Raw genomic sequence first — 12,830 nt, 5'->3', positions numbered from 1 at the left:
ACTGTCCTTTAGTCCAGGTCTGGGAGGAGATCCCTCAGGAGACCATCCGCCACCTCATCAGGAGCATGCCCAGGCGTTGTAGGGAGGTCATGCAGGCACGTGGAGGCCACACACACTACTGAGCCTCATTTTGACTTGTTTTAAGGACATTACATCAAAGTTGGATCAGCCTGTAGTGTGGTTTTCCACTTTAATTTTGAGTGTGACTCCAAATCCAGACCTCCATGGGTTGATAAATTGGATTTCCATTGATTATTTTTGTGTGATTTTGTTGTCAGCACATTCAACTATGTAAAGAAAAAAGTATTTAATAAGATTATTTCTTTCATTCAGATCCCTTTATTTTTTTGAGCAGTATATATAACAATTATTTAAAGAATTATAGATAGACTACACCTGGATGCAACCGCTGTGTCAGATTTTGAAATAGCTTTACGGAGAAAGCACATTTTTCAATATTCTGAGTACATAGCTCAGCCATCATGATGTGCTATTCAGACACCCGCCAAGTTCGGCGCAACCTAAACTCAGAATGAGTATTCGAAATATTCTCTTACCTTTGCTGATCTTCGTCCGAATGCACTCCCAGGACTGCTACTTCCACAAGAAATGTTGTTTTTGTTCGAAATAATCCATATTTATGTACAAATACCTCCGTTTTGTTCGTGCGTACAGATCACTTATCCAAAGACATAACGCGCGAGCGCGGAATGAGAGACGAAAAGTCAAAATGTTCCATTACCGAACTTAGAAGCATATCAAACGCTGTTTAAAATCAATCTTTATGGTATATTTAACGTAAAATTGCGATAATATTCCAACCGGACAATAGCATATTGATTCAAGAAGAAAAAGAAGGAACGGCGTGCTCGCGTGACCACGCATATCCAATCCCTTTGTTGCCAGGCAGACCACTCAGTGAATGAGCTCCTATTATCTGCCCAGTGGCAGGAAAATGCTCAAACCACTTTCTGAAGGCTTTAGACAGCCAATGGAAGCCTTAGAAAGTGCAACGTCCCCCACAGACACTGTAGCTTCGATAGAGAATCAAAAGAAGAACTACAATTCTCAGACTTTCCACTTCCTGCTTGGAATTTTCTCAGGTTCTTGCCTGCCATATGAGTTCTGTTATACTCACAGACACCATTCAAACAGTTTTAGAAACTTCAGAGTGTTTTCTATCCAAATCTACTAATAATATGCATATTCTAGTTTCTGGGCCAGAGTAGTAACCTGTTTAAATTGGGTACGTTTTTCATCCGGCCGTGAAAATACTGCCCCCTAGCCCAGACAGGTTAAGAAAAACGCCCTATAATGTCTAAGTATTATTGTTATTATAAAGTAGCTAGTTACCTCTCTGAAGAGTGCGCCGTAGAAAGTGACTGTGTAGAAGCAGTCTACTGTCCTCATTGAGATGTCCAGGTCCATCAGCAGTCTCTTCTGTTCCTGGGTGTTCACTGTGGCACGGATCCTCTAGGGTGGGAGCGAAAGGACATCAAATCAATCAACAAATCAAGTCCATCCATCCATCCATCCATCCATCCATCCATCCATCCATCCATCCATCCATCCATCCATCCATCCATCCATCCATCCATCCATCCATCCAATGTATTACATCAACAGCTGTCACTATTGCTGCGTTAACACAGGCAGCCCAAATCTGATCTTTTGCCCAATTATTGGCAAAATAACTGACCTGATTGGTCAAAATACCAATTATTGGGGAAAAAGATCAGAATTAGGCTGCCTGTATAAGTGCTTTTGCTATAGTAACCTGACCTAGATCTCCTGAAAGCGAACATCAATTACATCATCAAATCTCACATACCTTCACTGCCATGATCAAGCCACTGGGCATGTGCCTCATCTTGTCCACCACACCATACGCCCCTCTTCCCAGCTCGTCGATTTGCTCCAGGTCATCGGCCTTCACCACAAAGTTCTGCACAGGACAGACGGGAGAGTACCATGTCAGGCTGGATTCAAACACGGTGATGCAATGAGAGAGCAAGACTGGGTAAAAATCTCCCTTCCTTCCCTTACTTCTCCCATAGTTGAAGTAATCAATGAATACAAAAAGAGGGACAAAAATATTGATTGATTGGTACCCAATCCTCATCTTGTGCAAACAAACAGAAACAGAGAGCGACAAACACGAAAAGAAACACCAAATCCTAATCTACCAACATACGGGGTCATTTTAGGTGGGAGTATCTCTTATTCTCTTTGTTTAAGAGTGCTGCTTGGCTCTGCGCTATGTCTTTGTTTAAACATCTACACCAACCCAAGTTTTTTATCATCATGGAAAGCTTTGTACATTGAAACACTAAATACTGTATATAGTCTCTTCTAAGGGATTGATGGGTTGAGTCCAAAGACACCACAAATGCCCCTTTTCATCTGAAAGAATAGTTTACGTAAATCATGGGACCATTTTTTTTCTTACACTTTATACAAGAACCAAAAAATAAATTGCTGCCCTGACTTTGACTTCAGGCTATATTGTAAGACAAAAAAACCTTGCATCTTTGCCAATGGAAAATTCCACTTATTTGATGAGTTTAAAATAAATATTTTTACTGCCCGTCAGGCAGTAAAGCACATTCCAGTCTGCCTACAATCAGAAGTGTTCAATCTGGGTCATAATGTTTGCTAGGCCGTTCTTTATGGCTCACAGACCCTTAATTGAGCCAAGCTTTCAGCTTTCTGCATCCAGACCACAGACAGAGGACCTAACTCAACCTAAAGTATACAGAGGTTAGAACAACTATACACAGATGTAAAAACGTATGTTTATGTAAGTTCTTCAGTTTTATATAAAGGTTTTGTCAAAGGAACATGTGTGGGAAAGAACATAGTGGTAGACGAAAGGTAAGAATGTGACAGTAAGAGATAGCATACTGAACATTAACTAGATGAGGTACCTTCTCTCCGATGGTCACACAAGCTTTCGAATCCAAATCTCTTGGGGGTCTGTAAGGTAGACAGTTGTTAGGATAAAAAAAAGTTTATGTGCAACATTTTCTGTATTCATCAGGGTTGGGGTAAATTTGGAATTTCTGAATTAAGTTAATATATTTATATTAATTATTAATTTAATTAAATTCAGACAATGAATTTGAATTGGCCACACACCACAAGATACAAAAAATTTGAATTGAAGTAAAATGTAATTAATTTAAACCAATTCAACTGAGACGTGAACCATGAAATTCTCATTCATTTGACAAATAGTTTATCGAAAGGATATGCCACTTATTAATGCAAAAAAATACACATACCATTTCAAATATTAATTTGATTATAATTCAGATGTCAAACTGTATTTTTCTTCTTTGTCAAGAGATGTTAGATTGTTCCCTTGCATACGGCAGTGTTCGATCTAATGCATTCTGGGATTTTTTCATCTTCTGATATTTAAAAACGTTAAGGGAATTATTCATTATTATAGACAACACACAACATGATCTTAGAATATTTCCAGACCTCTGTAATTATTTTAAATTGCTTAAATTGAGTTTTAAAAATGAAACATTTTAACCTTATGCTGCATGGCATTGCTGACCATATATGATGTCAAAATAAACATTTATTTGGTGACGTGTAGAATAAATAAGCCATTTGGATTTCATTGAAATAAATTCTTTCTTTAAAACAAATTAAATTCCAATGATATTCAAATTCAATCATTTAATTTAAATTATAGAGCAATTTGCAACTCAATTCAGAATGGACCCCAACCCTGGTATGCATTAATTCATTATGATTTACATATTTAATGTGAATAACTGCATGTAGCCTAAATGTTAATGTAAGAAACTGAGCATTAGTCCAGAGTTATCTTCTTTTTGACAGTGAAAATGTGCTCCATCAACAATATTCACTGGGGCATTGCGCCAAATATAACAGTATGTGAACGCATCCAAAAGGTCATCTCTAACTAGCCTCCTCTATCCTCATTAGTCATGGGAGGAAACAGAGTCATCAGTGACATCTTTATGATCATTAAGTTGATTGAGCAGCATTGTATCCTGTAATATTCATGTGAAACATACTTAATCTAAAATGGGTTGCATTCTGCTGTCATATCATACTGTGCTATGATTGGTTAAGACCAACCAGGTCGTGAGGTTATTGCAGTTCATCATGGCCGGAGACACGAACATACCAGCGTAACGTGGTTATTTAAGGTTCCACTTGCCACTGCAAAAATGTGTATTTAATGTTTACGTATTTTAATTGGTTGGTTCAAGTCAGACGTCAATAAGGTGTAATGTAATTTGCTGCGCTTACAGATAGGGGGAGATCGAACAAATTCTTTCCAGCCCGATAATTCTGTGCAGGCAGTAGGTCATGATTTCAAGTGCTGTGTTCTGTTTTCATATTTACGATGTTTATGAGTTCAACACGTACATTAATTGGTGCATAATATACAGTTTGATGTAATTCTAGCCATGCATTTTGACTGGATTGCTATATGAGCGATTAGCTAGCATGCTCTGTTGAAGTCATGGTGGTAGTATTTAGCGCACGATTCATACATGGTAGTTTCTCCTTGCTGCAGATCCATGCTACAGCAGCCATCTTGGCGCATGTCAGATCCATGTTACTGCAGCCATCTTGGTGCATGTCAGATCCATGCTACAGCAGCCGTCTTGGTGCATGTCAGATCCATGTTACAGCAGCCATCTTGGTGCAAGTCAGATCCATGCTACAGCAGCCATCTTGGTGCATGTCAGATTCATGCTACAGCAGCCATCTTGGTGCAAGTCAGATTCATGCTACAGCAGCCATCTTGGTGCAAGTCAGATTCATGCTACAGCAGCCATCTCGGTGCAAGTCAGATCCATGCTACAGCAGCCATCTTGGTGCAAGTCAGATCCATGCTACAGCAGCAATATTGGTGCATGTCACACATCTTATGTGCTCAATCTTTGTCTCTTTCAGGTATTTATACATATTGTGTTTTGTATTTTGTTATAGTTACACTACCGGTCAAAAGTTTTAGAACACCTTTATATTAATATTTTACTATTTTCTACATTGTAGAATAATAGTGAAGACATCAACACTATGAAATAACACAAATGGAATCATGTAGTAACCAAGAAAGTGTTAAATGAAAATATATTTTACATTTGAGAATCTTCAAATAGCCACCCTTTGCCTTGATGACAGCTTTGCACACTCTTGGCATTCTCTCAACCAGCTTCAACTGGAATGCTTTTCCAACAGTCTTGAAGGAGTTCCCTTAAAAAAAAAAAGAATGATAGTCCCACTAAGCCCAAACCAGATGGGATGGTGTATCGCTGCAGAATGCTGTGGTAGCCATGCTGGTTAAGTGTGCCTTGAATTGTAAATAAAATCAGACAGTGTCACCAGCAAAGCACCCCCACACCATATTACCTCCTCCTCCATGCTTTACAGTGGGAAACACACATGCGGAGGTCATTCGTTCACAGACACAGCGGTTGGAACCAAAAATCTCCCATTTGAACTCTAGACCAAAGGACAAATTTCCAGCAGTCTAATGTCCATTGCTCGTGTTTCTTGGCCCAAGCAAGTCTCTCCTTTTTATTGGTGTCCTTTAGTAGCGGTTTCTTTGCAGCATTTCGACCCTGAAGGCCTGATTAACCTAGTCTCCTCTGAACAGTTGATGTTGAGATGTGTCTGTTACTTGAACTCCGTGAATAGTTTATTTAGGCTGCAATTTCTGACACTGGTAACTCTTATGAACTTATCCTATGCAGCAGAGGTATCTCTGGGTCTTCCATTCCTGTGGTGGTCCTCATGAGAGCCAGTTTCATCATAGCGCTTGATGGTTTTTGCGACTGCACTTGAAGAAACTTTCAAAGTTCTTGAAATGTTCCGGAATGACTGACCTTCATGTCTTAAAGTAATGATGGACTGTTGTTTCGGTTTGCTTATTTGAGCTGTTCTTGCCATAATATGGACTTGGTCTTTTACCAAATAGGTCTATCTTCTGTCATAACACAACTGATTAGCAAGAAAATAAATTCCATAAATTAACTTTTAAAAAGGCACACCTGTTAATTGAAATGCATTCCAGGTGATTACCTCATGAAGCTGGTTGAGAGAATGCCAAGAGTGTGCAAAGCTGTCATTAAGGCAAAGGGTGGCTATTTGAAGAATCTCAAATATAAAACATATTTACTACAGTACATGATTCCATATGTGTTATTTCATAGTTTTTATGTCTTCACTATTATTCTACAATGTAGAAAATTGTCAAAATAAAGAAAAAGCCTTGAATGAGTAGGTGTTCTAAAACTTTTGACCGATAGAGTATATTATTCATTTTTCCTCAGTCTGATAATTCTGTGCAGGCGATCCATGCTACAGCAGTCATCTTGGTGCAAGTCGCACATCTTATGTGCTCATTCTATGTCAGAGCAACTGGGACCAATACGTGACCTTCTTTCACGTATTACACAACGCAAAAGAGAATACAATCACATCTGTTACACCAGAGTTTAGTTAATAAAGTATAGCTATGTTTTATAAAGATCCTGTCGTCCTGCATTTTATTATTTTGTACAAAGTGTGCAAAACAAGACATTCATATTATCATGTATCATAAAAAACAGGGGAACACGTTATATTAATATATTAAGTTGCTCTTGTACCTTTGTACTCAAGTAACATTGTAATTACACTAGTAACGACATGTTAATACAATTTTGGTACTATTAGGCTACTTTAGTAACCACATTTTAATTGCATAGTGAGCGTTTTTTGTAATTACACAAGGGGAATAACACAGTGTTGTTGGAATACACAAAGAGTTGTCATATAAAGCAGATAAATAAGACTGAAAGTCTTACGTGGCAGCAGCAGGAGGCTGCTCAAACACGTCCTTGGAGAGCGGGAGCACGGGCTTCCTCTTACCTGGAGGGAGACAGAAAGGACAGCAATAAACAACTTGTAGAACAATACAATTATACACACAGACACACACACCTGAAGACAGCAAATCACATTCAACAAAGTTAGAACAGCAGTTTGGATGACCACAATCAATTGTAAACTGGAGTTTCTAAAAATGTTCCTTTTAGTCATCTCAGATGTCCCATCTTGTAGTGTATTTTCCCTTCCAGAGCCCAAGCCCAAAACCCGACAGCCAGTCAGACACTTACGGTTGGATGCAGTGAGTGACTCCAGATCCTAATTGAACACAACAAGCCCTGTGACAGCGAGCAGTGAGAGGAGAGGAGATATGTCTGCAGCAGTGAAGCCAGGTGGGTTAGACTGCGAGCAGCGAGAGGAGAGGAGATACGTCTGCAGTGGTGGAGCCAGGTGGGTTAGACTGCGAGCAGCGAGAGGAGAGGAGATACGTCTGCAGTGGTGGAGCCAGGTGGGTTAGACTGCGAGCAGCGAGAGGCGATACGTCTGCAGTGGTGGAGCCAGGTGGGTTAGACTGCGAGCAGCGAGAGAAGAGGAGATACGTCTGCAGTGGTGGAGCCAGGTGGGTTAGAGCTCTCTCCATCTGGAGGTACTGCACTGAGCGGGCGGAGCGTTTAAATGGCACAACACCACAGTAACAGGGCATTACAGACACTCCTGACGGTGTGACTGGGGCATGAGTGACAGGTTGCCGTCGCCAACAAAGTGTGTGTATGTTTGAGCGTGCACGCGAGCATCTGGTTCACACCTCCCCTGACTGGATGAGGAAGCTAGTGCTTCCACACACAGACCTGGGTTTAACTACCATTTGAAATAATTGCATGTAATTTAGCTGTGCTTGATTGAGGTTGCCTGTTGCAACAGAACCAATATAAAAAGTCCCAAAATTGGAAACCCCGCCCACCTGGCAGTCCAGGCAGACTAAAGCAAACACTGAAAATATTTTAACGATTTCAAATAATATTTAAATCCAGATCTGCTCACTAAATCCAGGTCTGTTTACACAGCAGGGCTGGGCCACACATCCATGTCACACACTGTAAACAGGTGATGCCACTACCTGGCTTTGAGCACAGTGATTTGACTTGCACCAGGAGGCATACTGCTTATGGTTTGATCGGCAAGTTTTGGAACGTGAGAACATTTAAAAGTAACTGAAGACAAGTACTTGGGAGAATCCCACAGCACACAGCGGTATTTTGCATTGTCAGGTAAACCCACCTGACAATGCAAAGTCTGTGCTATGATTAGAGGTCGACCGATTAATCGGAATGGCCGATTAATTAGGGCCGATTTCAAGTTTTCATAACAGTCGGAAATCGGTATTTTTGGAGGCCGACTTGGCCGGAAAATGTTTTTGTTACCTTTTTTTTTTTTACCTTTATTTAACTAGGCAAGTCAGTTAAGAACACATTCTTATTTTCAATGACGAGCTAGGAATGGTGGGTTAACTGCTTTGTTCAGGGGCAGAACGACAGATTTTTACCTTGTTATACATTTTCCCTAGTTAAAAGAAATTCATGTTAGCAGGCAATATTAACTAAATATGCAGGTTTAAAAATATATACTTGTGTATTGATTTTAAGAAAGGCATTGATGTTTATGGTTGGAGCAACGTGTACCTAAGCGATTATATGCAACGCAGGACAGGCTAGATAAACTAGTAATATCATCAATCATGTGTAGTTAACTAGTGATTATGATTGATTGATCGTTTTTTATAAGATAAGTTTAATGCTAGCTAGCAACTTACCTTGGCTTCTTACTGCATTCGCGTAACAGGCAGGCTCCTCGTGGAGTGCAATGTAAAGCAGGTGGTTAGAGCGTTGGACTAGTTAACCGTAAGGTTGCAAGATTGATTCCCCGAGCTGACAAGGTAAAAATCTGTCGTTCTGCCCCTGAACAAGGCAGTCAACCTACCGTTCCTAGGCCGTCATTGAAAATAAGAATGTGTTCTTAACTGACTTGCCTAGTTAAATAAAGGTCTAAAAAAATAACAATAAAAAATAAAATAAAATCGGCCAAATCGGCATCCAAAAATACCAATTTCCGATTGTTATGAAATCGGCCATTCCGATTAATCGGTCAACCTCTACTGGAAACCATACTAACTGAAACCTCACAAATATAAATAAAACACCCACACACAGGGTGTCCTGGTTTGTTGAAACCACAGCCCAGGGTGTGCTACCCCCACCACCTCTCTCTCTGTGCTGCCTCTCACTGCATGCCTCATGGCTTCCACTTTCCAAAGCAGCTTTGTTGCACCAAAATGTCACTTTGGGTCCCTCCCACACGCATTTACACAGACAACAATAGTAGCCTAACTGAAAACCGACACTATAGTCTTCTAATAAGTCTACATTTGACTACATTTGGACCAACACAGAACAAATGAAACTATCTGCAGGTTTCAGACTGTCAAAATATTCCCTGCTCTATTCAACACCTGGCGTGTGTGTTCAGTGAAACTTGGGCGGCTGAGGTCCGAACAGAGAGCTTTCCTGTAACATACCCTGCCAGCCTGAAATGTTCTGAACACTGCAGATAGAAATAGAATGAATAGAGCTGACACAATTCCCTTTTCTATCTGACAGACAATCATATCTGTTCTACATGAAACATTTCTAACAGCACGTTATGCAACGTTACATCCTTTGGACAAGCTCCTGGCACCTCTCACTGATATCTTTGCCAAAACAATGAATCGTTGAGTGGTTATTATGGCTAAGTACCAGGCACCAGCTTCCCCAAGCTTTCTCAATGACTATGCATGCCAGGCTGGCAAGGTATACTTCTGGCAGGGTATACTTCAGGCATGCTCTCTCTTTGGTCCTCTGCCTCCTCCCTACCTCAAATAATGCATTTTCATATCCCAAACTTCAGCCAAAAATAATATCTGGTTAGTGGTTTTGGTTGAGCACCAGCACCTTTACCAGGCTTTCACAATGATTGCGCATGGCATGCCATGCTGCTAGGTGATTCAGCAAAACTCCACGGAACTAAGCCTCAGCCTCCCAGTCTCTGGCTCAATGGGACTGGACAAGACGCGGCACGCTCTACTCCATCGAGAAGACAACAGCTTTCAAAGCTTTCATCTCCAGTCCACAGTGGCCAAACATGCAAATCATCACAACGCAGCCAGACACCACTCCCTGCTGAATGCGCGCTGATTTAATATGTAGCATATAGGCTTGCTTTACATTCATTCACACAGATTTGCATGCATGGGAGATAGACATACATGTACGCAAAGCGAAGTAACTCGTAACGATACAAAAAGACAGTGCATGCACTGACATACATGCCAAAGAATTACATGAGAGTAGAGAGAGACATTTGAATATAGCTCAATCAGGCACACATAGTCAAGATGTCGCTAAGTGATTGGAACAGACCTAGTGTACTTCCCAAATGGCACCTTATTCCCTATATAGTGCTCTATGGACCCTGGCCAAAAGTAGTCCACTACGGGTGCCATTTGGGATGCAGACCTATAGCAGGCCTGTTTAAACATTAGGATTCTATCAGATCTCTCCAGAGAGGAAAATCACAACAAATGGAACCTGCAGTTGACCTAGAACAAATATGTCCAGTGATCGTTACTCAGAGAACGAAAGAGAGAAAGGTATAGGATCAATAGATTATATAATTTACAGTGTACAGGGAAAGAATAAGCTAATATGCTGCATTGTCTGTCCTGAGCCAATAAAATCTGGTTAGCTTCAAAAACAGGCCTTCAAAAAAAGCTCTTACTAAGATTACAATTCTGCTCATATATTTTCACATCTGTGAGAGGGAATTTTGGCAAGTTACAGTATGCAAATACAGATGCGGTTTTTAGTTATTCCACATTATCTTGCAAAATGTAAAATCATATATACAATCTCCCCTTTTAGGCTTTTTCTCGCTGATCTCAACATTCAACGCTAGTTTTATTTTACATTGTAGCCTAACAAGCTGACAAAACCAGACGCGTTGCATGCGTGAGCGTTGCAAAATAAATGTACACATACAGTACCAGTCAAAAGTTTGGATACACCTACTCAGTACAGGGTTTTTGTTTATTTTGACTATTTTCTACATTGTAGAATAAGAGTGAAGACATCAAAACTATGAAATAATGGTATACAGAAGATAGAATTATTTGGTAAAATACCAAGTCCATATTATGGCAAGAACAGCTCAAATAAGCAAAGATAAATGACAGTCCATCATTACTTAAAGACATAAACATGAAGGTCAGTCAATCTGGAAAATGTCAATACATTTTTACGTTTCTTCAAGTGCAGTCGCAAAAACCTTCAAGTGCTACGATGAAACTGCCTCTCATGAGGACCGCCATAGGAAAGGGAAACCCAGAGTTACCTCTGCTGCAGAGGATATGTTCATCATAGTTACCAGCCTCAGAAATCGGCAATAAACTGCACCTCAGATTGCAGCCCAAATAAATGCTTCAGAGTAACAGACACATCAACATCAGCTGTTCAGAGGAGACTGCGTGAATCAGGCCTTCATGGTGGAATTGCAAAGAAACCACTACTAAAGGACACAAATAATAATAAGAAGCAATGGACATTAGACCGGTGGAAATCTGTCCTTTGGTCTGATGAGTCCAAATTTGAGATTTTTGGTTCCAACCGCTGTGTCTTTGTGAGACGCAGAGTAGGTGAACGGATGATCTCCGCATGGGTGCTTCCCACTGTCAAGCATGGAGGAGGTGTGATGGTGCTTTTCTGGTGACACTGTCAGTGATTTATTTAAAATTCAAGGCACACTTAACCAGATTGGCTACCACAGCATTCTGCAATGATACGCCATCCCATCTGGTTTGCGCTCAGTGGGACTATCATTTGTTTTTCAACAGGACAATGATCCAAAACACACCTCCAGGCTGTGTAAGGGCTATTTGACCAAGAAGGAAATTGATGGAGTGCTGTATCAGATGACCTGGCCTCCACAATCACCGGACCTCAACCCAATTGAGATGGTTTGGGATGAGTTGGACCGCAAAGTGAAGGAAAAGCCGCCAACAAGTAAGTGCTCAGCATATGTGGGAACTTCTTCAAGACTGTTGGAAAAGCATTCCAGGTGACTACCTCATGAAGCTGGTTGAGAGAATGCCAAGAGCGTGCAAAGCTGTCATCAAGGCAAAGAGTGGCTACTTTAAAGAATCTAAAATATATATTTTTTTGTTTAACACTTTTTTGATTACTACATGATTCCATTTGTGTTATTTCATAGTTTTGATGTCTTCACTACTATCCTACAATGTAGAAAATAGTACAAATAAAGAAAAACCCTTGAATGAGTAGGTGTGTCCAAACTTTTGACTGGTACTCTATGTTATTGAATAATTTCATCCAAACTGCTTGCATGCATCAACAAGCATCTGAGTAGCCAGGCGCTAAAATAGAACTTGGTGCTATTTTAGATGCTTGAGTTACTGCAAGTCCAGCCTCTCCCATCTCCTCATTGGTTTTAGGAGCATGTACCCACTCGGGTGACTGAGAGACGAATGAGGACCACACCCCACTCCAGTTGGTTGCAGTAATGCACCTTAAAGTTGATTGCCAATGCCATATAAAATCCCCAGAAGAAGAAGACTGAACTAGGAGAGATTACTAGAAACTAACAAGGTTTCCCCTTTTATCTGTGGATTAATTTTCTGAGTAGAGAACACACGATTTTGTAATGACTCAAAATGGGTCGATATTCTACAAAGATACAGCAAAAAAAAAAGACTGTACATTTCAGGTAAAATAACAACCCAATGTTTATATCCAATGACAAATTAGCTAGTAACAGCAAGCTAGCTAAATGTCCATGAATGTTTCATGTGTTTCGACCCGTCCCCAAATGAATATAGTTGGTTCAGAGTTATTTTTTATTTCAACTTGCAT

At 40.3% G+C, this 12,830-nt stretch overlaps 1 protein-coding gene across 2 annotated transcripts in view; it reads right to left on the bottom strand.

Moving 5' to 3' along the window:
* The window catches only part of map2k6 (mitogen-activated protein kinase kinase 6), a 52,171-nt gene that overhangs the window by 13,798 nt on the left and 25,543 nt on the right, over positions 1-12,830 (bottom strand). For both annotated transcript variants that reach the window (NM_001136549.1, XM_014211405.3), the window contains exons 2-5: positions 6,849-6,912; positions 2,928-2,976; positions 1,832-1,945; positions 1,354-1,473 (exon numbers count right to left, since the gene is read on the bottom strand). In NM_001136549.1, the coding sequence (NP_001130021.1) occupies positions 1,354-1,473; positions 1,832-1,945; positions 2,928-2,976; positions 6,849-6,912 (347 nt within the window). The remainder of the gene's footprint in view (positions 1-1,353; positions 1,474-1,831; positions 1,946-2,927; positions 2,977-6,848; positions 6,913-12,830) is intronic.

The sequence above is a fragment of the Salmo salar genome, chromosome 01, assembly GCF_965601325.2.
Source record: "Salmo salar chromosome 01, fSalSal1, whole genome shotgun sequence".
Classification (NCBI taxonomy): domain Eukaryota; kingdom Metazoa; phylum Chordata; class Actinopteri; order Salmoniformes; family Salmonidae; genus Salmo; species Salmo salar.
This window is presented reverse-complemented; position numbering and strand designations above follow the sequence as displayed.